Below are 25,234 nucleotides of genomic sequence, written 5' to 3' on the forward strand. Positions count from 1 at the left end.
GTGATGTGGGGGGCAGGTTACTTGAGGTGTCTATGTCTCTGCTGCTGCTTTTGTAGAGTGGGGGAGGGTAATTAATAGTAGGCACCTGGAGGAGGCCGAGGATTAAACGTGTTATGCCATCTAAAGTGCTTTGAACAGTGTCTGGCTCACACATTTCAGCTATTCTTTTCAGAGGCTTCCCCTTCCTGCTCTTTTATCTACATTTCATTGTCACCAAAGGGAGTCATCATGGGCCAATGCTGTGGCAGGCGTCCAAATCCTGGTCCTTGGTGCTCCTTTCCTGATGGCAGACGTCGGGGCACAAGCCCCTCTGGAGCTGCAGGCCGCAATCGCTGTGGCTGGCGGTGGGCCATCCATCTTCTGTCTCTTAAAGAAGACTTGTTCTGATATAGGAGGGGCCTAAGTGGGTCACTGTTTGGCTCTGCCTGCTCCACAGGCTTGTCCCTTTGGGGCAGGTTTGCATGTCTAAGGAAGGGAAGAGCCCTAGCTTGCCCCCAGGTAAGTGTTACCAGTAGAACTGTCCAGAGAGCATCCTCCACTATTCCTCAAGAATGGCAGGACTCACTGCAAGTAGTCAAGTCCATTTAGCACCTTAAAAAAGTGTCCGTGTTGGCAGGGTGGGTGCGAGTGCCGTGTTGCAATTTCCCCAGTGTGGGTGTTTTTTTCCCACAGTAGCAGGCTGGAGAGAAACTGTCCGTAACGTTTGGAAACACCAGAGATAGTTTAGTAAGTGGGACCACCCTGGCAAAGCAGCTCACATGCGGATCCAAATGTGTTTCGTTTCCCTACAGTTCCCTGTCAGCAGCTCATTCTGAAGTATCAGCCTCACACACAGCCAGCTCTGTCCACAGGAGACAAGCAGAGCTATGTGGCATGGGCCCCTGCCCTTGGTGATGGGGATGCTCTTAGAAGTGTATTTATAGCCGGGCGGTGGTGGCGCACGCCTTTAATCCCAGCACTCGGGAGGCAGAGCCAGGCGGATCTCTGTGAGTTCGAGGCCAGCCTGGGCTACCAAGTGAGTTCCAGGAAAGGCGCAAAGCTACACAGAGAAACCCTGTCTTGAAAAACAAAAACAAAAACAAACAAACAAAAAAAAAAAAAAAAAAGAAGTGTATTTATGCCCGGGTTAAAGCACTCTGGAGGCTGGGACAGGATGATTGTTGTGAGCTCAAGGTCAGCCTGGACTACAGTGAGCTCTAGAAACAGCCTGGATAACTGCATGAGACTTCATCTGCTAATAAATAAATAAATAAATAAATAAATAAATAAATAAATAAATTCTGCACCTCCCATCATCCCCACATCTTCTCTCCCTTAACAAGGAGGTAGGGACCATGGCAGAACTTTGTACTTCAAATGCCTCCCATGGGCCTGGACTTGGCCATGTATCTCATGGAGGTAGTGGGGAAAGTCAGAGAGGTGAAGAATGGGGTATGGTTCTTTCTAGATGCATGGCCTAGAGCTCTTGGATGAGAAGTAAGAAAACAGTGAAACTACCTTGGAAAACAGTGGTTCTGAGGATGTCCTAACAGGGGCCATAATAGCTCATGGAGCAATGAACAGTTTAGCCTACCAGCTTTGCAGGTGGGTTGTTTTGCCCAGATATGGCTCTCTTTAAAACGGGAAGAGATTAAATTCATTGAGATTCTAACTCAGCTGCTATGTATGGTGTCTCCGATTGTGGCAGCATCATGCCAAGACTCACATCTGTTGTTTTGGCCAAGTCTGGAAGAAGCTTGTGTTTGGTTGAGCTGGGACTCAGTTTGGTCCTGTTCATCTCTAGGAAGGTACTGTCTCCATGCTGGGCCTGTGAGTTCCAAAGTGAGAGGATCTGTAAGGAGGCCTTACCCTCCCTCTCCTCACTCCTGCTGGCCCCAAGGGGAATGTTTTCGTGCTCAAGGCATGTCATTCTTTAGGAATTCTAGTTCCCTCTCCTACCAAAAAGAAAAAGGGAGGATTAAAGTTTGGATCTGCGTTTGTACAGGAAACAGTCTGTGCTCCTCATCTGGCATTTTGATGAGCTGCAGTGACATTGGAACCTGTTTAAGGCTCACTATTGGGAAAATAATTCTGTCTCCTGCAGACTTGCCACTTGGTCTAATCTCCGGCCCTCTTCTCTCCAGCCTAGGGACTGGGTTTCCCAGGTGCTGAGTACAGTGGCCGCCAGGGAGGTCACGCTTGCCTTGGATGTTACTGGCAAATTCTTGGTTGGAGTCTCCACAGTGCTAGAAGGGGCGGGTGTTCCAGAACGTATGGTATTTGAAAGATATACAAAAACATGGATTTTTCACACGAGGATTCAGAGGTAAAAAAAAAAAAAAAAAAACAAAGCTTAGCACTGAAAAGACACAGCCAACATAGACAAGTCTTCCAACTTATGGGCTCGTTCAGACTCAAATACCGCCAAGGCTGTGCCAGACAGTCAGTCTGTAACTCAAGCCGTCCTGTGTCACATCTGATTCCAGGAACTGGGAAACCCCCATGTGTATGTGAGGAGAAAGTCCTGGATTCTGTCACACCCTGACACCCCCACACCATGATTATCTCCAATTTGCCAAAGGCCCCATGGAATCCATGCAGAGTTTTTCTTATGAGTTTAAAAATAGACTCTAAGGTGTCCAACCCTCTTAAAAGGAACATGACAGACATTAGTGCCAACACTGTGGGACCTGATACCCAGCCCCGGTCACCTCCCTAAATAGTCCCCCACATGCCACCACTGCACTCCGGGAGGCTGGGTGCCCAGGGTTACCCTTTTAGCTACTGGGAGCTCACCACAGACTGTTAAAGAGGAACAGCCAGGGTTTTCTCTCTTTCCTGCTGCCCTGATATGAGTGTTCAGAGGAGCCACGTGGGCATAAGGCAGCCATGCTGTGTTTCTTATGCAACTCAACGTAACATTTAGATATCTACTTATTTTGCTGAGGGCCTCATACATACTAAGTACAGACTGTACCATTGAACTGCACCCTCAGCCATTCAACAGAACAAAGGATTCAATGTTTTCTGAAACATCTCTTGAAGATCCTTCCTAGTTACTTGGTGAGGAGAGTGTTGGAGGCAGTTATATATGTGAAGAATAAGACTTTTGCAGCCCTGAGACTCTGGATGCCTCCCACACTCCACTGGGTGGTCCACTCCCGCCTCCTAAGGGTGATAAAACCTCCTGTCTTTCTCAGTAAAGGGCGGAGTACCTCAGACACGCCCTTATCAATGGTGCCCAGAGTCCTTAGGAGCCAGGGTGACTCCCTGTATGGGTGATGAACAGACTGATAGAGAAGGGACCAGAGCAAAGCTGTTCCTGTGGATGAGCAGGACGATGCTACAAGGGGCCATCAGATGGGCCCTTGACTGGGGGTACCAGGTCCACAGAGCTGCATCTTGAGAGCTGTTTGGTAGCATAGAAAATTGCACATGGAAGACAGCGTATGCAAAGCCCAGAGATCTGGGGACCCTTGGGGTCCTCTTTTAGGACCCAGTTTTTCCAGGGTAGAAACCAGATCAGAAACACTCTCTAGACGTCTGAGAGAAAGGTTTAGAAAAAGCCTCAGCTGGGAAGAAGAAAGAGAGAGAAAGGGGGAGGGTGTGTCAGCTGTCACTGACCGGGTGCCTACCAGGTATCAGAGAGTGGCGGGCATTTTCATGTCACCCATGTGACCCTTGGACAGGTAGCCAGAATTGGTTTTGCTTCCCTGATGTGGAAGGCAATGTTCAGAAATGCATTCTCCCTCATGGAAGCATGGCAGCTCACCCGCAGTGGGACCTGCTCACAGCCAGGGTGTAAAGCCACCCAGGAAAGCAGATTTCTGTGGCCGTCAAGTGAGTTCCAAGTCTTTACTGTTTCCATGGAAAGTTACAGCAGGGCAGCTGTGGTGGGGCCTGAGGTGCTGGGACGCTGCCTTTGCCCTGGTTCATAACTCTGATGTCCTGTTTTATGGGAGACCCATCTTGCATACCATATTAGTCAGCAAAGCTCACCCCTATTCCTTAGCAAAGCTCACCCCTATTCCTCAGCATCCTGGAGGCTTGTTGAGCTGAGAACCTCATTCTCTTGGGACTCTGTTTCAGGCTTCTGAACAAACCAACCAACCCCAAAGTGTTCTCCCAAGTTTAAGAAGAGCTAAAGAATGAATAGCCCCTGGGGTGGTGGGTAGGGAGGGCAGGCACAGCCTATAAAATGTCCATCAACTTGGGAACTTCCCACTTTACCAAGCCACCCTCCCCCTCCGTGAGACAAGGCCTCACTGTGTAGACTGAACGGGCCGCGAATTCCCTATCCTCCAACCCCAGCTCCTGAGTGAGGGGAGCAGAGATGTCTAGGCAAGTCCAGCTAGTTTCTCCTCCTCCTGGTGTGGTCTCCTGACATGGTTTCAAGCGACTCCACTCCTCGGCTGAGACCCTAGCACTTCATTATGCTTTTCAAGTGAGGGAACTATGGAAAGACTAGAAAGAATTTGACAAGCTTGGGGAAGCTGCAGAGCCTGGGAAACTATGGGCTAGAAGAAGGAGTCTAGAGGCGTTGCCAGCAGCTTCTGCCTTTACTTCAGCCCACCAGTTTGGCTGTGAGTTGGGGAAGATCCCCATGGATGCTATGAGCAGCTATTCTGGGCACAGTAGGCATAACAAGCTTTGGAAAGTGTAGCATCTCGATGTAGGATAAACACGGGAGATGAGAAAGAGCGAGACCATATTTGTGGTCCAAGAGTGTAGTAACAACGGTGGCTAGAAATGATGTCTCTGAGTCCCCAGGGCCCAAATAGAACCTCGGAAATCTACCCATTTCCATTGTCATCCCCATGACAGGCTTTTTATGAATTGTGAGTCCAATTGTCTCTTCCCTTGCAGCTGGAATGTTCTGTCCGGCCTGGTCGTTTCTACATCACTCTCATCCCATGGCTTATAGCATCTTGATGACAAGTAGGCATGGACTGTAATATCAGCCTTAAAAATTGGCCCAGCTCTGATCCAGTCATACAGAGAATGAGTTGGGAATACAGACCGTAAGGATCTTGCCTTCTCTGCAGTGGGGTGCTTATAATTCAGTTGTGGTGTGAGGCTATCACGCTTGGGAAAGGACACTGGGGAATTCATGTTTCTCAGAGGCTAACTGTAGGCCCAGAGGAGCACATGCCTTAAGAGCCAGCTTTTCTTTTGTGTTGATCCTCAGTAGTCCTTTCAACTCAGGACTTACTCAACAGCATGCCTGTGGGTGTATCATTTCTTCCCCTCTCTGACCTTGGTTGAGCTTTTCCATTTGTAGCTTTCAGAATCTCAACCCCAATGAGGGTATGGATGTTTCCAAAATTCTTGTCAGTCCTGGGTACAAAAGTCCTTTCACAATCTCAGTGGCTTTTCCTTTGCATGCATAGTCATGTGGGCTGTGTGCAATTTCTGGCCCACTGTGGCGATCTCATCTTTTTGCCTGTGGTTGTATATAATCCATATCATTATTTACCACAAAGAATACTGGGCTTAGGACTGATAAGAATTAGATTTCAAAATTGGACTGGAAGCTTTTGGTATTAATCCTTGACTATTTCACTTGTAAGGTTTCAGTTAACGCTGCTTTTCAGACAGATACTCTGAACAGAAGGAACTTTATAAACAAAAGGCCATGCCTGAAGCTCAGAGATAGTGTTTTCCTAGCGTGCACAAGGCCCTAGTTTGATTCCTAGCATGATTCACATGCGCGCGCGCACACACACACACACACACACACACACACACACACACAGAGAGAGAGAGAGAGAGAGAGAGAGAGAGAGAGAGAGAAAATAGGAATAAATAATTCAGTTTTAAGATGAGCAAAAGATATGAACAAATACATTGCTAAAAAAGAGAGGTAGATAACAGATGTGTACCTGAAAAGATATTATTACTTATGAAGGGAAATACAACTTAAAACCACCATGAGATATTGCCATATATCTGTTAGGATGTCTAACCTAAGAATGTAGACCATCAGGCAGGAGACAGATATTGACCAAAGGGCCCCAAGAAACTTTGGAAGTGATCCGTATGTTCCTTATTTTAATTGTGGTGATGGTATTCTAGAGGTATGCTAATATCAAAACTTACCAAATTGTGCATGGTAAATATGCAATTCCTAATAAGTTAGTCACAATTCAGATAGCTTGAAAATAGCCTGTCGGTGCTTTCTGCAAGTCACGTGATTTTTCTGAAAGTAAAAAACAAAACAAGTTACTTATCTTCCATTTGAGTAGGGTGCTTTCTCTCTCTAAATATTAATGTTAGAAAGGAGCTGTGCTATCCCCTGGGATGCTCCACTGTGCTGCAGTCAGAACTGTTCCGGTAACCATAACTTATTCATTGAAGCTCTCTGTGCAGTGGCTTTGGGTAAACCTGAGAGGCAGTTCTAAGGAGCACAGGGGCAGGAGATCTATAGGATGTTCTGTATTTCAGCAATGGGAAGATGGTCACACTTGCAGTTTGGTACAGCACTGTGGGCATTTCCCAGAGTCTTGGAGGGCGTGTCTGTCTTCAAATTCAGCCTGCATTGGTGTTGGGGGGCTCCAGCCTGGAGACCTGTGATATTTCTGACTTCAAATAGATCTGGTTGCATTGGTATGCCTCTTGGACAATTCTTGCTCAGTACTGATACTGTCTGTTTGACAAACGCCTTAGTCTGTTCTATGGTCTCCCAATCACCTCCTTTGTTCTCCTGCACTGCACACTTTCTTTTATTTTGCATTATGTGATGTGTATGTGATGTGTATGCATTTGTATGTGGATGCCAGTGTGTGTGTTTGTGTGTGTGTGTGTGTGTGTGTGTGTATGTGTGTAGGCTCGTTATGTGAACCCATGTGTGCGGAACACCAAAGTTGTTGTCAGGTGTTTTCCTTGACTTCATTTTATTTATTAAGGTAGAGTTTCTCACAGAGCCCAGAGCTTGCCTGTTAATTCCAGAGAGTCTGGCTAGCCAGTGTCCCCAGGAATCCCCCGACTTTGCAACTCAAATGCTGGGATTCCATGAGGCCACCAGGTCTGTCTGGCTTTTGTACGAGTTCTGGGGATCTGAACCTCATGTTTTTATGGCGGACCTTATCTACTGAGCCATTTCCCAAGCCCACTGTCCACTTTCCTTAGGAACCTTGACAGGGCTATTCATGGAAGGATCGGTTTGGCTGGGGCCCCCTGAGGCTTTGTTTCCTGGTGGTGACCTTGGCCTGCACTATGGACCTCTCTGAACCCAGCGTTGTCCAGCTCACAGGTGACTGAGGGCTAAGTGAGATAATGTCCATTGGTGTACAGGTGTCCTGCATTCTCATTCTTCACACAAGACACTGCTGGACAGGTCCCACAGCAGGGTTGGTAAAAGAGCGTTTGTGGTGTCGACTGTCACTGGAGGAGAGAGAGAGCAAGAACCCATGTGGCCGGGGGCAGCTTTTCCTGACCATTTCTCACCAGTCGGTTGGCCTTGCTTGTAAAAGTTATCAGTGTCAGTCCCAACACTACACCAGCCCCTGACATGCCTTTGACATCTCCCCCTGAAATGACCACAGGAAAAGGTGGGTAACCGTCCCAGAGCAGAAACCTGGACACTTCAACCAGGCCACCTCAAAACGGGAGGCCGTAGTAACACGCCTGTCCTTAGCTCCTCGGCTTCATTCACTGGGGCTCTGGCACAGACTCTGGAGTAAGCTCTTTAATCTAGAGCCTCGGATGTGATGGAAGAGCTGGAAATATACAAATCAGCCACGGGGCACACAGAGACTTTGCTGAGCTCACGCTGGCCTGCGGCGGCGGCCGGTTCCCTGGCGGCCGAGGCAGGGCGAGAGCGCTGTGCAGCTTGGAGCTCCTTCTTGGCTGCATTGGCCGCGTGTGCCCGGCTCCGGCTTCAGCAGCCGCACCTGCAGCTCGGTGGCCTGTGGGGCTCGGTGGTGGCGGGGTCTGTTCCCGCGTCCCCATCCCCACCCCCATCCCCACCCCCAAACACCCGGGCGATCGTGGCGCTGCGCTTTCCCGCCTGGCGCGTTAATGGAGTGAAAATGACCCGGTGGCGTTAGCGGTGCGCAGGGTCGGGGCGCCGGAGCAGGCGTGCGCGGAGGGGGGTGGGGGGCGGCTGTATTTTTAGCCAGATGCCTCGTAAGTTGCCCGCGCGCCCCGCGCCGCCCAGCAGATAACGCCGAGGGAGCTCCGGTGTCAGCGGGCGCCGGGCGATGGCAGCACGGCCGCGCAGGTTGGGGACAGACCCCGCGGTGAGTGTCCGGCGGCGGCGGCCGCGCGGGGGAGGGGACGGGGGGCGGGGGGGACAGGGGCGGTACGCGCCAACTTTCCCGGTCGGTCGCGGGCGGGGACGTGCTGGGTCTGCCCTTCTGCTGCCTCACGCCGCCGTGGCTCCGCCGGATCCAGAGGAAAATTCCTCAGGCCTGGAGGCTGCTGCCATCCTAGGCTGGGCCCAGAAGACGCCCCGCGGGCACGACCTGTAGCTGGCCGGAGCCAGCGGGCAGCTGCGCTGGGGCGTGTCGCCCCTCACTTAGCAGCAGAGCCAGGGTCCTGTGGGTTTAGCTGTAAGCGCGGCACGTTGGTCCCGACCCTGGGCCGGAGCAGTGGCAAGACTGACCCCAAGTCTTTAGAAACCCTCAAGTCCCCTAGGGAGCAGAAATGAATGAGGCACAGGAAAGGACATCTGTGCATGCCAGAGCCCGCCTTTGTATCATTCTTGTTTTAACAATGGGAAAACTGGGGTCTGACAACTTGAAGGGGCGCCAGGCTTCAGGCAGATCTTCCCCAGGTGGACCCACCCAGCTTTGCACACACCAGCACCACCTAGGCTCCAGGGCAGGATGGGTGGGTCCCGCAGGGTTGTTCTGGGACCCAAAGGGAACCCAGGGCCGTCACTCACACAGCTGCTTCTTCGGGGACAGCTGATTTCCATTTCATCCTTGCCAGCTGTGGTCTGGTTAGGGTTCTGGGGACACTTCGCTAAGGTGTTGACAGCCTAGTTTTCTGGAAAGAAATCGTAAAAGTGTTGGTGGCCCAGACCTTATGTCTGTTTCTACATAATACAGGAAATTAACGCCAGGGCTGCGCAGAAGCTGGAACACTGTACTTTTAACGTGAGGCCTGTTAGAGGCCTGGAGGAGCAGACTTGCCTTCTGCTGTCATGGGTGGAACCCAGGTCCTCATACATTCTAGGTGAACACTCTACCACTGAGCTATCTCCCGGCCTGTCTTGCTTAGTCTTCTGGATGAGCCACCCCTACCCCCACCAACTCCACCCCTGCCCACCCAGGAACTGTGAGACTGTGTCTTTCCTGGAGTTCCCACCATGGCTTTGCCAAAGAAGCTTCATTCTACCCGGCTTCATTTCCACCCATCTTTTCAGAAGGGAATTGGACACTCAAGGCCTTGAGCGAGGAAGTTAGGATCTGCTGTAGGGGACATGTAGGCCTTCTTAAAGCCCAGAGGAGGTGTGACCAGGGAGGCCACAGTGGGAAATGAAACGCTGTCCAGCCTGCAGTGAGTTTGGATCCATGCTTGGAGTTACAGGGATGCTGATGTTTGTTATCATGCTCCTGGAGTCTCACTCCCAGAACACTGGTCTCCAAGTACAAGCGTTGGAGTCTGAGTATTCCAGGCAACCAGGGTTTACCCAGTTTTATAACCCTCTCTAACTGGAGCCCCAGCAACAATTCTGTTCCCTTCTTTTCTCTCCCATTTCCTTCCTTCCAATGTGCACACACCCTCTGAAGGCAAGCTAGTGTCCTCTCGCTAGAGCTGAACATGAGAGGAGCCCTGTGAGCATTTGAAAAGTGATAGCAGAACGCTTAAGAGAGACACCCTGGAAATACACTAGCTAGATTCAAACCCTGGTCAATCCGCTGCTAGCTGTGTGAATGGACCAGTCACTTCACTTCTTTGTGAGCTGGCCACTTCCTCTGGTGAAAGAGCAAGAGGGTGAAGAATGCGCCTCATAGAGTTCTTGGGAGGAGCAAGTTAACTGGTGTTGAATACTTAAAACATAAGGAGAGCTCTGAGCTTGCATTGAAAGTTCAGCGGCATCGCATGGATTGAGCAGAGGGGATACATAAGAAAATGTATGCTGTGTACTCTCTATCCCGATGCACACATGTGCACACATGCATGCCAGAGGGGGGCAGAAGAGAGGGAGAGGGGGGAGATGAAAATGTGAGGAAGGGACAGAGACACTGCATCCTGAATGGGGCATCCAGGGAGTGTGATCACCTCCATAACCAATTGTGTAATCCATCTGTGGACTGACTTCCTGTGACAGAGAGCAGGCCTTCTCTGGGAACCCCAGTCCAGCCTTCTTTCACATTGCAGCCTCCCGAGGCTACATGGCAGGGGATGAATGGACTTCAAGAGGGCCAGCAACTTTGTTCTAGATGATCAGAGGGGAGGTACCTGCGGCGTTTTGGTACTTTTGCTTTCCTGGTTGGTGTTTCGGGTCAGTATTTTCAATGGAAGGTGTTGGGTTCTTTTGACCCCTCCTGCCCTGTTAAAGCATTTAGACTGTTCCTGTGTGCAGTAGTTGAACTAGACAGATGGGCAGTGAGGGGGGGGGGGTGGAAGAATAAAATAGTAGAGACGAGTCTTGTGCGCCAACTAAAACCGTTGCTCTGTAGCCTGAGCATCATCTGCCGTCTAGGAGGCGCTCATGAATGAGTGTGGAGCAAAGCTGTGCGCCCCTGTTATGCCAATGCCAATGGCCACTTTATAACTCAGCCACTGTATCCCAAGGTTTTTCTCTTTCTCTCTCCCTCTGTTTTATTCCTCCCACTCCCAACAGGATACCAGACTTGAAATAGCACCTCAGTAAATCCATTGTAGAGTTAGAGGGCGTGGCACATGGTAGCCAGTAGGAGTGACATCATTATGGGCACTTCACCTCGAGAATACCACAGGGTCGTGATTACTCTATCCTTTAGGAAACTAAAAGGACACAAAAGGACACAGCCGCAGCAACTGTACCTTGCCTCTGACTATCCAGGTGGCATCAGTCATTCTTTCTATGTCCATAGCTCTTCATTTCATCATCTGTGAAAAAAGGAAGAGGAGGAGGAGGCCTGGAACTAGATGATTCCTTTCTAGGCCTATGTTGGTCTTGACACAGTGCTCAGAGACAGAGCTGGGACCTGTGGGACTGACTTGGATTAAACCACACCCTTTTGTGCCCCAGACCTGGCAAAATTGCCTGAATGGACAGCCAGGTTTAAAAAGCAAAACAAAACAAAAAGCAAAATAAAACAAACACCACTGAGAATACACCTTGGCATCACAGGCCTTAGTCATGCATATTGGTCTTCTTAGACCAATACTGAGCTGTAGAATCGGGGGAATCATTCGCCTCTCGGACCTCGGTGTAACCAACTCTAAAATGGGAATGATGATCACGCCCACCTTTCAGGCTATGGCTGGCGTGAGCACACTTGCCTGGTATGTGCACGGCCTCCAGTTCCATCTCCAGCCTCTCCAATGCTGGCAAGGCACTTGGCCTAGGACTTGCTGTCGTAATTGTCCTGGTTATGCTCTAAGAAGCTGCAAACCCTCTTTAGCCACTCTGCTGCAGATTGGCTCCTGCTCACCTGCTTGTCTGTCATACTCTTTCCTATCATCGGGGCTTTGAACAGGCAATGGTATCTGAGATTGCTTCTATTTTTATCCCTCCCACTTTCAGGTTCATATCCTGAATCCCATTATTGTTGTGCTGTGAAAAGACAGCTCATTGGTGAAAAGAATGCCTCTTTAACGCTCTTCTTCTTGGGAGATAAATAATGTGTTTTCCAGCTAGTTGAATTCAGAAAGCCCTTCTGAGTCAGCAGTCAGAGCTATCATCTGAGGGAGAAGCTGTGGGTCCGAGTCTGCTGAGAACTGAACTTCAAATGTTCAAAATGTTTCCTCCATCTCCAATGTCCTACCAAGGGAGCCGGCTGCAGGCCAAGGGGGACAGGCCTTGGCCTTGCAGTCAAATAACACTTCAAAGGCCTCAAAAGATTTAGTACCTGCCCCAAGAAGCAAACAATTAAAAAGCTAGAGAAAAATGTGTTTTAGAAACATCTTTTAATCTACAATCAAGTTCCTTTGCCACCGTTTCTAGATGTAAAGATGGCAAATGCTAAGCCGAGTGGTGGTGGCGCATGCCTTTAATCCCAGCACTCGGGAGGCAGAGCCAGGTGGATCTCTGTGAGTTCGAGGCCAGCCTGGTCTACAGAGTGAGATCCAGGACAGGCACCAAAACTATACAGAGAAACCCTGTCTCAAAAAATCAAAAAAAAAGCCGGGCGGTGGTGGCACACGCCTTTAATCCCAGCACTCGGGAGGCAGAGCCAGGCGGATCTCTGTGAGTTCGAGGCCAGCCTGGACTACCAAGTGAGTCCCAGGAGAGGCGCAAAGCTACACAGAGAAACCCTGTCTCAAAAAAAAAAAAAAAAAACCAAAAAAAAAAAAAAATCAAAAAAAAGAAAGGAAGGAAGGAAGGGAGAGAGAGAGAGAGAGGAAGGGAGGGAGGGAGGGAGGGAGGGAGGGAGGGAGGGAGGGAGAGAGAGAGAGAGAGAGAGAGAGAGAAGAAAGAAAGGAAGGAAACAAAATAAGACGGCAAATGTTAATGTCTAGGATCAGCGTCCTCCAGCCGAGGTACTCAGGAAGGCCCTGAAGGCAAACAAGAAGAATGCCCAGTCCAGAGTGAGAAGAGCCCTGGGGTCCAGAAAGTAGCCAGGTGCAGGCCTAGAGAGACAAGGCACTTGGGGACAGCCTTCAGTTCTCATGTTTGCTTCCCACCACAGCTTGCGCTTGCTGTTGATGGGGGCGTGGTCGGCGTTGGACTGTTTAGCAGTGTTTGAGATTTGGTGGTCATGGACTGCACGTCTTCTGAGTTTAGGGCGGCTGAGCACTAGCATGCCTATTCGTTTTCTGCAGCCGTGATGCCAGCACACCCAAACTAGGTATCGTAAAACAATAGGAGTTTGTTCCCCACCAGGCAGGATAACCGAAAGTCTAAATGAAGCCGGAGCAGGACCACGCTCCTTGCACGAGGGAGGCTTTTCTGTGTTCTGTCCTCTTCAAGGCCTCCTGGCTTATGGCTCCAGTCCCCTCTCTGCTAGTCTCCTCTGCGTGTGCCTCTGCTTCTGCTTTTCTAAGGACACTGCGTACTGGATTTAGGGCTGGCCTAAGGAATCTAGGCTGATCTCATCTCGAGAGCCACAACTTCGTGACTTCTGCACAGACTCTTTGCAAATGAGAATATAGCACAGACTGTAGGAATAAGGGTGTTGACATGCCTTTGCGGGCACCGTTCAGTCCACTACTGCATGCTCCCCGAGAGTGTGCCACGGAAAAAGGAAACGGACTTACCTACAGAAGGGAGGACACCATCGGTGGGGTTGTCTGGAGAAATAGTTTGCCGCCTGGCCGCTCTGACATGTTAAGTGCGCTCTTGCATGTCTCATGTGCTAAGTGCTGTGCTTATCCTCTGCATTACCTGTTAATTCTCGGAAGTACCACAAGGTTAAAAAAAAGCCTTCTCCCTACTCTGTCTTTCAAATGGGGACCCAGGACAGCCATAGTGAGCCTTGCCTGCCCGCCAGTCCTCTGTGAACCCCCGTCTTGTCTGCATTGGCACTGTCCCCTTCTGCTCGGACTCTCACTCTCCGGCTGGTATACATCTTTTCTGCAAACTGGTGCTCTGGGCAGCAGGGTCTTGCTCTACGTGTGTCAGGCGACCAAGGGGCAGGCAAGGAAGGGAAGAAGAACTGTGCTGGGCACCTACTTGGCAAGGGCCACAGGAAACCAGCAGGAAAGCTAGGTGCTTAAGAGCCTGGATGCTGGGCAGTGGTGGCGCAGACCTTTAATCCCAGCACTCGGGAGGCAGAATCAGGCCAATCTCTGTGAGTATGAGGCCAGCCTGGTCTCCAAAGCGAGTTCCAGGACAGATGCAAAGCTACACAGAGAAACCCTGTCTCGAAAAACCAAAAAAAAAAAAAAAAAAAAAGAGGCTGGGATTTGGGACTAGAGAGATGTCCCAGAGGTTCAGAGCACTGACTGCTTTTCCAGAGAACCCAGGTTTGGTTCCTGACACCCACATGGCAGCTCACAACTGTCCATCATTCCAATTCTGTTTGCATACTTTCCAACAAAATACTCATACACACACACACACAAAAAAAAAAAAACTTTGAAAAAAAAAAAGAGCCTAGGATTTCAGAACCATGCTGCCTACCTTGGAGTCCAGCTGTACCTCTTAGCTCAACTGTGACCTTACACCGTCACCTCAGCTCTCCATTCTCCAGTGACTTCTCGTGTGAAACAGAGACTGTAGTGTTATCTGTCGCATAGGGTTTTTAACTGCAGAATAATATCCACACATGTTGTTTACTTCTAAAAACACCAGGCAAAGCCCATGCTGGCTTCTGTGCCTGTGCTGCCGAGTTGTTGGCGCTGGAGCCCTGTATGATATCCTGATCCCCAGCAAGAACAGGGAGCCAGTCAGGCCTGGAGGTACAGCCTGCCTGCAGTCCCAGTGACTTGGGAGGCTGAGACAGGAAGATCACAGGTTCAAGGCATGCCTAGGTTACAGAGGGTTTGAGGCCAGCATGGGAAACTTAATGAGGCTCTGTCTCAAAATTAAAAAAAAGAAAAAAATGGTGGGTGTGGGGGTGCTGGGGGTGTAGTTCAGTGACAGAGTGCTTGCCTAGCATGTGTGAGGAGGCCCTGGGTTCAATACCTGACAGTGGAGGGGGGAAAAAAGGAAGGCCCTGTAGCTCAGAGGCAACCAAACCCAGCCATTGTTGAGTGTTCACCATTGGAACCGGTTTGGGATCGTTCTCTACTCAGTCTTTGCAAGGATGATCATGTGTAAAAGTACCCAGAGGGAGGGACGCCTAAGCTATAGGGCCTAGTTAGTTGTTTTCACCCTTTGGGCTCTTTGGGCTCTTTGGGGGCCCACCACCCAGTTCCCAAATAAGTCACACATGGAGACTTATTCTTTCTTATAAATGCCTGGCTTTAGCTTGGCTTATTTCTAGCAGTTTTTGTTAAATTAGCCTGTCTACCTTTTACCTCTGGGCTTTTTCCTTTTTTTACTTCTGTATATCTTACTTTCACTCTTACTCTGTGGCTGGCTGTGTGGTTGTGTGGCTGTGTGGCTGTGTGGCTGGCCCCTAGCATCCTCCTCTCCTTGTTCTCTTGCTCTTTCTTCTTGTTCCTCCCAGATTTCTCCTCTGTTTATTCTCTCTGCCTGGCAGCCCCACCTATCCTTTCTCCTGCCTCACTACTGGCCATTCAGCTCTTTATTAGATCATCAGTTGTTTTTAGACAAGGCAAAATAAAATAGCTTCACAGAGTCCAACAAATGCAACCTAAAAGAATGCAACACATCTTTGCATCATTAAACAAATGTTCCTCAGCATAAACAAATGTAACACACTTTAAAAAAAATATTCTACAACCATAAGGCAGCTGCACACCCAGACCCAGGGTGCTGACACCACAAATGGAGATGTTGTATGGACCAGGGTTTCCCAGTAGGAGGAGAGGACCGCACAGGACTGTAAGATTCTTGCCACATGGGGACACTCATGGCCTGCTGTCTTCTTCCACAGGCCGATGCTGCTACCAGCTTCCTGAGGGCGGCACGCTCGGGAAACCTGGACAAGGCTCTGGATCACCTGCGCAATGGAGTGGATATCAACACCTGTAACCAGGTCAGTGGGCTGAGACAGCGCATCCTCTTGGGAGAGGGGTTCCTGCCTGGTGCCGTGTCCTGAGAGCTTTGGAACTCGCCCTGCCAGACCCTTCTCAGAGCCTCAGAAGTCTCTGGAGCTTCTGCTGAGATTCACCCTATATTGACATCCTTCCAGCCTAGGTCCCATAGAAAGGTGCCTTGCCCTTCAGTGGGACCCAGGCTCAGGTCAGGTCAATGCAGCTTCTTGCTGTGGATCCTGCTATTGCCTTAGAGATAACCTTTGAAAATGAGTGTAGGAGGAGCCCTAGACTGATGCTGGAGCAATGGAGGAAATCCCCGTTATCCATGAGCAGTCCTTTGGGTCCCTGGGCATCTGGAAGAGAAACAAGTTATTCGGGATACAACCCTCTACTTTCAACCTCTAGGAACTTGACCACTTCAAGGACCTTCTAGAAGTGGAATCCAAAGTGTTTGTCCTTGGGGACCGGCCTTTTCCCTTTAGCACAATATCCTCATGTTTGGTGTGAAAGAGGCTTGCTTGGGATCCCCAACAAGAGCAACAAACCCTCAGAATGCAAGTGTCCACCAGCCTCTGTGCCCTGCCAATCATCACCTCCCTGCCCCTCCAGGCCTGGCTAAAATTGTAGGATACAACCTTCTCTTTCCCAGTGCCAAGATCCCTTTAGGGTTGAGTGGGCCTTGTGCTGGCTTCAATCCACAGCTCAAAGAGCAAGGAGGGTAAGGCAGGTGCTAAGTTAGGAGACGATTGTGATTCTGCCCGTGGCGGTGAACTTGGGGTGGTGGCGGTAACAGTGTGTGAGCTGGACTAGAGTTGGCAGACTGGGTGAGGAAAAGGATTCTGTCACTCCCCCATATTCACTTCCCACCCAGAAAGACCCCCAGCCACACACACACACACAGACTCCTAAACACTCAGGGGCTGAGCCAGATGCCCCATGTGGAGGGAGGAAAGGCTGGCTTGAAGTTGAGAATGCTGAATCCATTGCTTTGAGCAAGGAGGCGGGAATAAGGGCTGGGGACAAGGAGGAAGTCTTGGCTGATGGGTCTGAGAGAGAAACCAGGCATCCTCCATTCCACAACCCGGAAGCATCCTATGGACTGAGTGAGCAGCCCCAAGTCCCAGGGGTCCCCGAGGCTCCCTGTGTCCTAGCTTCCATGCAACTTCAAGTGGAATCAGGACCCTACGGAGGCCGTCCAAGGACTAATCCCCCTGTCTCAAAGCAACCTCTGAGCTGACATGGGGCAGCTGTGTGACAGAGACAGGGCCTGGTTGACCGTGGCAGTGGAGGGTTTGGGGACATCAATGAGTGACTTCGTCTTGAAGGCCCTCCTGTAGGGGCAGCTGCCATCTCTAGCTTTCTGTCTTTATCTGTCTTGCTCTGTGTGTCAGGAGATGAAGGCAGGTAGACATTATTGGTGCGAGGTCAGCATCCTTTCTCTTGGGCTCAGCCCCTGACAGTGCAGGGCCTGTGTGGAAGGGATCCTGTCTGAGGTTTCAGCCTAGAGACCTGGCTGCCACCAGCCCCTTCCCTTTCAAAGCAGACACTGTCTGTCACACCAAGGAAATGGAAGGTTTCAGGGACTAAGATAACTTACTGCAGTGCAAAGCCCACTGTCTGTGACATACACTTGCTGTTTGCAGTTAGACACGGGCTTTTGCCCTCTGGTCGGGGGCTAGGAAACCTCTGAAATGCTGGGCGTGTGATGGCGGTAAAACACCGAGGCTTCGCTTTGTGTGAACACGCCTCCCAAAAAAGTACTCAGGTGTTTGCCAAAAGAGGATAATTACTCTAGGTTTCGTACGCAGAGGAACTTGGATTACATAAGAGACATGAATACCCAGGACAGATCTATTAGATCTTGTCACCATTCTGCTTACAGGAAAGAAGACACTCACACCAAAGTGCATATGTATCCCCACGTGCACCAATGTCTCCATAATGCCCGCCTTTGTCCTTTATTCCAGCATCAATGGGTCTTGAGGGCCACCCCCACATCCCGTGTCTTCCTGCGTACAGGGACATAGACTAGTCCTGCTCCTTTACGCCTGTGGGCAGGGAGAGCTGATCACTGAAGAATCATGCATGGCTAAGGCTCTGAAGGAAAGGTCTAGGACAGTGGTTCTCAACTGTGCGTTTCAACCCCTGTGTGTGTGTCAAATGACCTTTTCACAGGGTTCACCTAAGGCCATTAGAAAAACACAGATATTTACATTATGATTCATAATGGTAGCAAAATTACAGTTATAGGGTAACAATAAAATAATTGTATGATTGGGGGTCACCACAACATGAGGAGCTGAATTAAAGGGTCACAGCATTGGGAAGGTTGAAAAGCGCTGGTCTAGGATATTCCTCTAGGATACTCTGAGTAGATGAGTAGAGAGGAGCCTAACTTAGAGATGCCTTATGGTCCCTTCCCTTAAGCAAGAGATAGAGGACTGAGAGCTGAGCTGAGGTTAATGAAGGGACAGCCAGCATGGGTGAGTGTGGACTGTCAGGGACCCAGCTGAGGTAAAGCTGGACAGAGCTGCATCTTCCCGGTAACAAGGGCTTGACATCATGCAGCTGGACAGCATACCCCAGGGCCTGACAAGTGTGTGCATGTTTGTGCATTCTGTTCGTGCATCTACCTGCTGCCCCAGACTTTAACCCCAAAGTTGTTCAGTGGAGGGGATGGATTTGAGGGAGAGAGACAGAGTGGTGAGGGTAAAAAGCTTAAAGGGGCTGATGCTCACCAGGAGTGGGAGGGACATTTCCATAGTGAACAACCTGTGCAACTGTATTAGTGCATCCCGGTTGACTATCTCTCCTTGCAGATGGCATGTTAAGGATTTTGATCTTTATACTGAGAGCAAGGGGAAATGAGCCTGGGATTCTAGCATAGGAGGACTGTCACCAGAGGTGTGCTGTAAAGGATCACACTGGCTCCTGTTCTCCGAACAGATGGAGGCTGCACAGGAGACAGTCAGAGGGCCAGCCAGGCACAGGACTGCTGCAGTAGTCCAGAAGAATATTGTAGGTAGCTTGGGTAAAAGTCATGGCTCAGGAGAAGAAATAGAGCCAACCAGCCTGGATCATGAACTGGAATTGGGGCAGGGACTTCCAGAAAGACCCTGGGAACCATCCATGGACCCCAGGTATCCTGGGAGCACCCGGTACGTGCGTGGTGAAGTCCTAAGTTGAGTAGTGTAGGGACTGATGACAGTGGAGACAGCCAGCAAGGAGGGGCTTTTGAGGCTGAAACTCAGAGCAGAAGGGACCTGAGACGGGTCCCCACCAGTAGCTCATTCCGGCACCATGAAAAGGGACATAAGACATTCAGAATACAATCTCACCGTCTGTAGTGTTTACTAAACAGCAACTGGGTGCCATCTTCCATTATAGGTGCTGCCGATGCCTGACAGAATACACAGACTGAGCATTGTATGCTAGTAAAGGAAAGAGACAACAGGCAAGGGTATGGCTAATCAATATCTTTATCTGATGATTGATATCTAGGAGGCAAAGCCTGCTTTAGGCATGTTCTTAAGGAGATAACTCTTAAGAGGCCTGGACAAAGAAAGAGAGAGAGCCTGGTGGTTTCTGGGAATGGCATTCCTAAAAGAGGGGAAAGGGTGGAAGGCCCTGAGGCAGGAAGCACTTACCTTGTCTGGGAGCAGCAGGAAGGATAGTGTGGTTGGGGTGGGATGCGCAGAGATGATCATACTCCCACCAATCCCAGCTTCACACATCCCGCTTCCGAGTCATCCAGAAATCACTCTGTAGAATCAAATGACACAGTGTGGAGACTATGGTGATTAAGAACAGACTGTAGGATGAGCTGATTGGCTTTGCACACTGCCAGCTAGCCACATGAAAGAAGCAAGCTGTTAGAACAATCCATGCTCTCTCCTAGAGCGGTCAGGTCAATATGGCACCACCGGGGCCGGGGGGGGGGGGGGGGGGGGGTCGGGGGGGCGGGGGGGGCAAATCATACATTGAAGCTGAAGCAGCAAAAGACCCCCTTGGGGTGGCCCCAGCAGTGGTGCCCATGCAATCCCAGTGCTCAGTGCTTATGGTGGCCAGGCGCTACAGAACCAGCAATGGGTAAAACCACGACCTGCCCTCTCAAAGAACTGAGCAGGAACCCTCTCTGCAGCCAGGAAGCCTCAGATGCAGCATTCTCCTGGCTGCGCAGGAGCCAGAAGAGATTTTGATGTCTGCCACCCTTGCTTCCCGAGCTGTTGTGACACGCCTAGTGTAGGCCAGTGACAGGTGACTGAGCCCCACATCACGTCTTCCATTGCTCGTGAAACAAGGGACTGCAGAGGGGGCGTGCAAGGGTCCCGGTGGCATGCCAGGGGGTTGGGGGTGACGTGCAGTGAAGGAGGATGAGGAGGGCAGCCCTCCAGCCTGGGAGGCTGGCTGTAGTTCATCACAGACAGCCTGCTGTGCTCTCCTGTTATCTGTGAGTTAGAGCTCCCGACAAGCCTAGAATGGCATTAAACCACGTGGTTCCAAATTCCGCCTATACCCGACTGTCACACGGGGAACCTTCTAACTTCTCAAGCCTTGCCACCCCGGCGCAGCTCTGGGTAGTGATGAGGGGGAGAGACTGTATTGTCCCACATCTGGTATTGCGAGAGTCTGGCTGTCACCAAAGGAAGAGGAGGAGGCAGTGCAAGGCCCCTGCCTGTGTGCTGGAGCCCGCGGCACTTCTGTTGAGAGTCTGAATTGGTTTTAAAAGGGACATAGTGTTTGGGGCTTAGCAGGGACGGCTCCATTTGATGTTCATCTTGCTGATTGTGAGGGCCGACGGACAGCTGGAAAGCAAGTTGTTCTTTGCTGCACGTAGGAGTACGTCATGGTTTGGTTTCCTCACTGTGGATGTCTGAAGCCTGTCCCTAGTCTGGCCACTTTGAATGCCCACTTCCGCTTGCAAGGTGACCAGAGCCGGTGCAGGAAAAGTGAAGCCGAGAGAGGCAGAGAGTCTGCCAGATACAGCGCCGGCTCCGGCCATGGCCAGATATCTACAACACCAAAGCAGAGGCCACCACTGCTTAGACCCACCTGCCTGGGTCGGGTTTCCTTTTTTTCCTTTCTTTCGTGGGAAGGAAACAGAAGGGTAATTGTCTGGTTCTGCTTCATAAAGATGTCCATGTGTAGCCAACAGAGCCATCTCCCACATCCCCGAGCCTAGGGAAGGGGAGCCTAGCATCATCAGGTGTGTGGAGTGCGTGCATTAGTGATTGGCACGCACCAGCACACACCCTGCTGTAGCTGTGAAAGGAGAGAACTCAGGGTCCTCAAGTGCTTGGATTATACACATTAGGGATTAACTCTGAGCCACCAACGATGTATCTGGGTCACACTAAGGAAAGACAGAAAAGCACTTTCTCTTGGAGTCCTTTAGCCAAGGGCAAGTCCAGAGTTGAATTCTCTACTTCATGTCCACTGTGCTGTCTGTTCCCTGTCTGCCTGTGGTATGAGTCTCAATATCTGCCTGTTTGAACCTGTTTGTCCCTGTGCCTGTGTCTGTCTGTGTGTGTCTCTGTGTCTGTCTATTGTATGAGTTGTGTGTGTCTGTCCTGTTTTTATTGAACAGCAGAGCACATCACATGGGGAAGGAATGAGACACTTTACAGAAGTCTTTAACAAACTTTTACAAGGGATTAAGTCATTGGCTCTGACCAATCCCAACTGATTGAGACAATAAATATTGTTTATCAACCAATATCCATAACTTGTTGCTGTCAACCTGTATGGTAGATTTTAGGAAGTTAATTTAGGACTTGCATTGTTCTGGGTTAGGAGAATGGAAAAGTACATAACTCATGATCATAGCTATACATTATCTTAGGATGTAAAAGCTGATCCCATGGGAAATCCAAGACAACTCTGAGTACATAGTAGGATAGCAGTCTTAAGTCTTGAGTGACTTCAAGGTGTATTATTAACTTTGGTTGTTGAGGTCCAGCAGAAGTTCTAGTCTCTTAGAATGTTGGAGATGTTTTCATAATATTGCATTGCCACAGTCAGGAAGGAAACAAATCCTCCAGTTACACATTGTGATCTGATGGCTGTGATTCACAATGTGAAGACCAAAAATGGTCCTCTTACTCATGAGAAACTTCAGGAAAAAAAGAGAGCTGCATGTGTGTCAGGGTGCATGGAAGCTGCATTCAGCTCTGTAGGACACAGTTCATTTGCCCAGCCAAGGTGGGACCTGATTACAAGTGAAGACAGGACCTCAGAAAATCCAGGCCTCTGGGGCATAAAGGCTCAAGAGCAGATGTGTGCAGTTGTATGTGATGGGACCTTTAGAGAGGCTCTTCATTGCTGTTCTAGTGCTGGTGATGAAACACCCATGACCAAGATAACTTATAAAGGAAGCATTTAATTGGGGGCTTTCTTACAGTTTTCAGAAGGTTAGTCCATGACCACCCTGGCAGGGGGTGTGGTGGCAGTGGGAAGGCAGGCATGGTGCTGGAGCAGTAGCTGAGAGCGTACATCTGATCTGCAATTGCAGGCAGAGAGAGTGAAACAAGCCTGGCATGGGTTTTTGAAACATTAAAGCCCACCTTCAGTGTGATGGTTTGAGTAGGTATGGGTCCCATGGACTCACGTATTTGAATGTTTGGCCATAGGGAGCAGCACTATAAGGAGGTGTGGTCTTATTGGAGGCGGGCTTTGAGGTTTTATGTATGTTCAAGCCACACCTAGTGTGATACAGTTGCTTCTGCTACCTGATGATCAAGATGTAGAAATCTTAGCTCCTTCTCCAGCACCGTGTCTGCCTGCACACTGCTATGTCCCACCATGATGATAATGCACTAAACCTCTGAAACTGTAAGCCAGCCCCAATTAAATGTTTTCCTTTATAAAAGTTGTCATGGTCATTGTGTCTCTTCACAGGAGTAGAAACCCTAATTAAGACACCCACTGACACAACTCCTCCAACAAGGCCACACCTCCTAATCCTTCCCAAACAGTTCCACTAACAGAGGACCAAAGATTCAAATATATGAGCCTATAGGGGCCATTCTCATTCAAACCACCATAGAGACTATTTCTAAGTTCCATGGAAACATGTTCAGTGAACTGTTCGCCTTTTGAAAACAGGGTATGGATATGATAGAGAGGCAGGGAGACTTGCTAAGAACAATGACCCTCTCTCAACTCCAGCCTTGAGGACACTGCCCTCTCTGGGTTGGTGGAGGAGTCCTGAATGCAGGACTGCCTGGATTGAAATAGGCTATGGATATGACTGGCCTAGAATTCTTACGTTAGTGGTGAACTTGATACTTTTCTCATGGTTTACAGGCATCTCTCTCCCATCCATGTCCTGACCAGGCCCAGCCTTGCTTCACTTTGAGATAGAGCATGTTCAGGGTGGTATGGCTATAGCTGTATATAAGTGTGTCTCTGTATAGGAGCATGTTCAGGGTGGTATGGGCTGGCTATAGCTGTATATAAGTGTGTCTCTGTATAGAGCATGTTCAGGGTGGTATGGGTATAGCTGTATATAAGTGTGTCTCTGTATAGAGCATGTTCAGGGTGGTATGGCTATAGCTGTATATAAGTGTGTCTCTGTATAGAGCATGTTCAGGGTGGTATGGCTATAGCTGTATATAAGTGTGTCTCTGTATAGAGCATGTTCAGGGTGGTATGGGTATAGCTGTATATAAGTGTGTCTCTGGATAGGCATGTTCAGGGTGGCATGGCTGGCTATAGCTGTATATAAGTGTGTCTCTGGATAGGCATGTTCAGAGTGGTATGAGTATAGACTGTATATAAGCGTGTCTCTGGATAGGCATGTTCAGGGTTGTATGGTATAGACTGTATACAAGTGTGTCTCTGGATAGGCATGTTCAGGGTTGTATGGCTATAGACTGTAAATAAGTGTGTCTCCGATTTTAGTTTGATTTCCTAATTTAACAGCAAGATGAATGCATACTGTGGTTAAAAATCAAAACTGTACAGAAATTGTATGACATCTGAAAGTCTCCCCCTCCCCCACCATGCACACCATGGCTGGCAGTTTGGTGGGAAGACTGTCATGCCTCTCTCTGAGCCAGCAAAACACATATCAAAAATGTTTCCTGTGGATGGTGATTGCTTAGTTCTTAGACCAGGATGATAGCCAGACCATCACTTCCAAGACGTGTCGGTTTAGATGAATGGTCAGACCAGTTAGAAGCCTCACTCCTCCCCAGGCCTCTTCCTCTAATCCTGCTGCCCTTCCTTGGGAGGTGTGTTCTCTGATTTTCAAAAACAAAATATCAAGATCTCGGACGTAGCATCTTTCTAGTACATGGGAGATATTCTTAGCTGCTGAGCTCAATTTCAGAACCCATTCTCTCATTAACTTGAACTCAAACACCCTCCCCCTCCACTCCCAAGGGCCCCGAGACCTCAGCAGCGGGTTTGTTGCTGAGCTGTGGGATTTTGGAGCATGGAGGCCACTGCAAGTTTTGAGCAACCACACAGCAGAGGGAAGGTGATCTGAGGTCAATTGGCCTCCAGGCAGAGCTCCGAAATTGCTGTGGTTCCTTTTAGCTTTAAGATAATGAAATAGATCACCATGTCTCTCCTCCTCCTCCTGAGTATAACTAAACTGTGATCCTTAAGAGCTACCTGGGTAGAGAAGCGAATTTAGGGTTGTAATAAAGCAGAGAAGGAAAAAAAAACAAACAAACCAAAAAAAAAAAAAAAACGCATAGAGCCAGCTCGTTCCTTTCTCTTTGGCTCCCTCCTCTAAGTTGGTACAGTCCTCCTGGATCCTTCCATTCTCCAATTGTCCCTGTCTCCAGAGGAAGGCAGGCTTACAGAGGAGGAAAAGGTAACCCCCTCCCAAACCTGACAGTTGTTCAGCTCCATCTGCCTCCTGAGTCATTAAATTGCAAGATGGAATATTTTTAACAGACTTTCCCCACCAAGTGGTCTCTGCAGAGCCATAAACCCTCTACAGTAGAAAGGATGCAGGTGGAGGGTCCTTATCAGCAGGCATCCATGTGAAGTTGAGGGACTGTTCCCTTGCATGGTTTGATGGCATGCAGGGCGGGTTATATCCTTACTGGATAGCAGCAGAACTCTTGCTGCAGGCATTGGTCCTGCAAAAATAGACGGGATGGATGTGGTCAAATCTCCACAAAGGCTTGCAGAAAACCTATCCCAGCCCAAGCTCATTATCCCGACCCTAGAGTGGCCCCCTTCTCCCACAGCCTTCCTAGACCTTCGCCTCCACTCCCCTCTCCTGTTTTCTTTAAAACTGTAATTGTTTCTTATCTACAGAAATACCATAAGAACAGTACCAAGAATCCCTGCCTCCCTGTTGCTTGCGTTCTCTGTGGCTGCTTTTCTGTGTTCCTTCATATCTATTGACCTTCCTATACATCCATGATACTCTGTGGCCCTAGGCATTCCAGGTTGTAACAGGCATGAGTAAGGAGACCACCCACCTGGCTCCCACATGCCGTCCAAGGCAAGAAGCTTGGTGTTCTCCAACGTCCAACATTCCATCCAGAGCCCAGCTGGCCCTCTCCATACCCTCCCTTCCCTTCTCCCT

The 25,234-nt window shown here is 49.6% G+C and overlaps 1 protein-coding gene across 5 annotated transcripts in view; it reads left to right on the plus strand.

Annotated features, from left to right (window-relative positions):
- The window catches only part of Ank1 (ankyrin 1), a 183,812-nt gene that overhangs the window by 82,756 nt on the left and 75,822 nt on the right, over positions 1-25,234 (plus strand). For 3 of the 5 annotated variants that reach the window (XM_059244850.1, XM_059244851.1, XM_059244852.1), the window contains exons 1-2: positions 8,181-8,219; positions 15,582-15,683. In XM_059244850.1, the coding sequence (XP_059100833.1) occupies positions 8,181-8,219; positions 15,582-15,683 (141 nt within the window). Of the gene's footprint in view, positions 1-8,180; positions 8,220-15,581; positions 15,684-25,234 lie in introns of those variants that run through there. The other 2 variants (XM_059244849.1, XM_059244853.1) reach the window with 1 other exon arrangement.

Source organism: Peromyscus eremicus, chromosome 17, assembly GCF_949786415.1.
Source record: "Peromyscus eremicus chromosome 17, PerEre_H2_v1, whole genome shotgun sequence".
Classification (NCBI taxonomy): Eukaryota; Metazoa; Chordata; class Mammalia; order Rodentia; family Cricetidae; genus Peromyscus; species Peromyscus eremicus.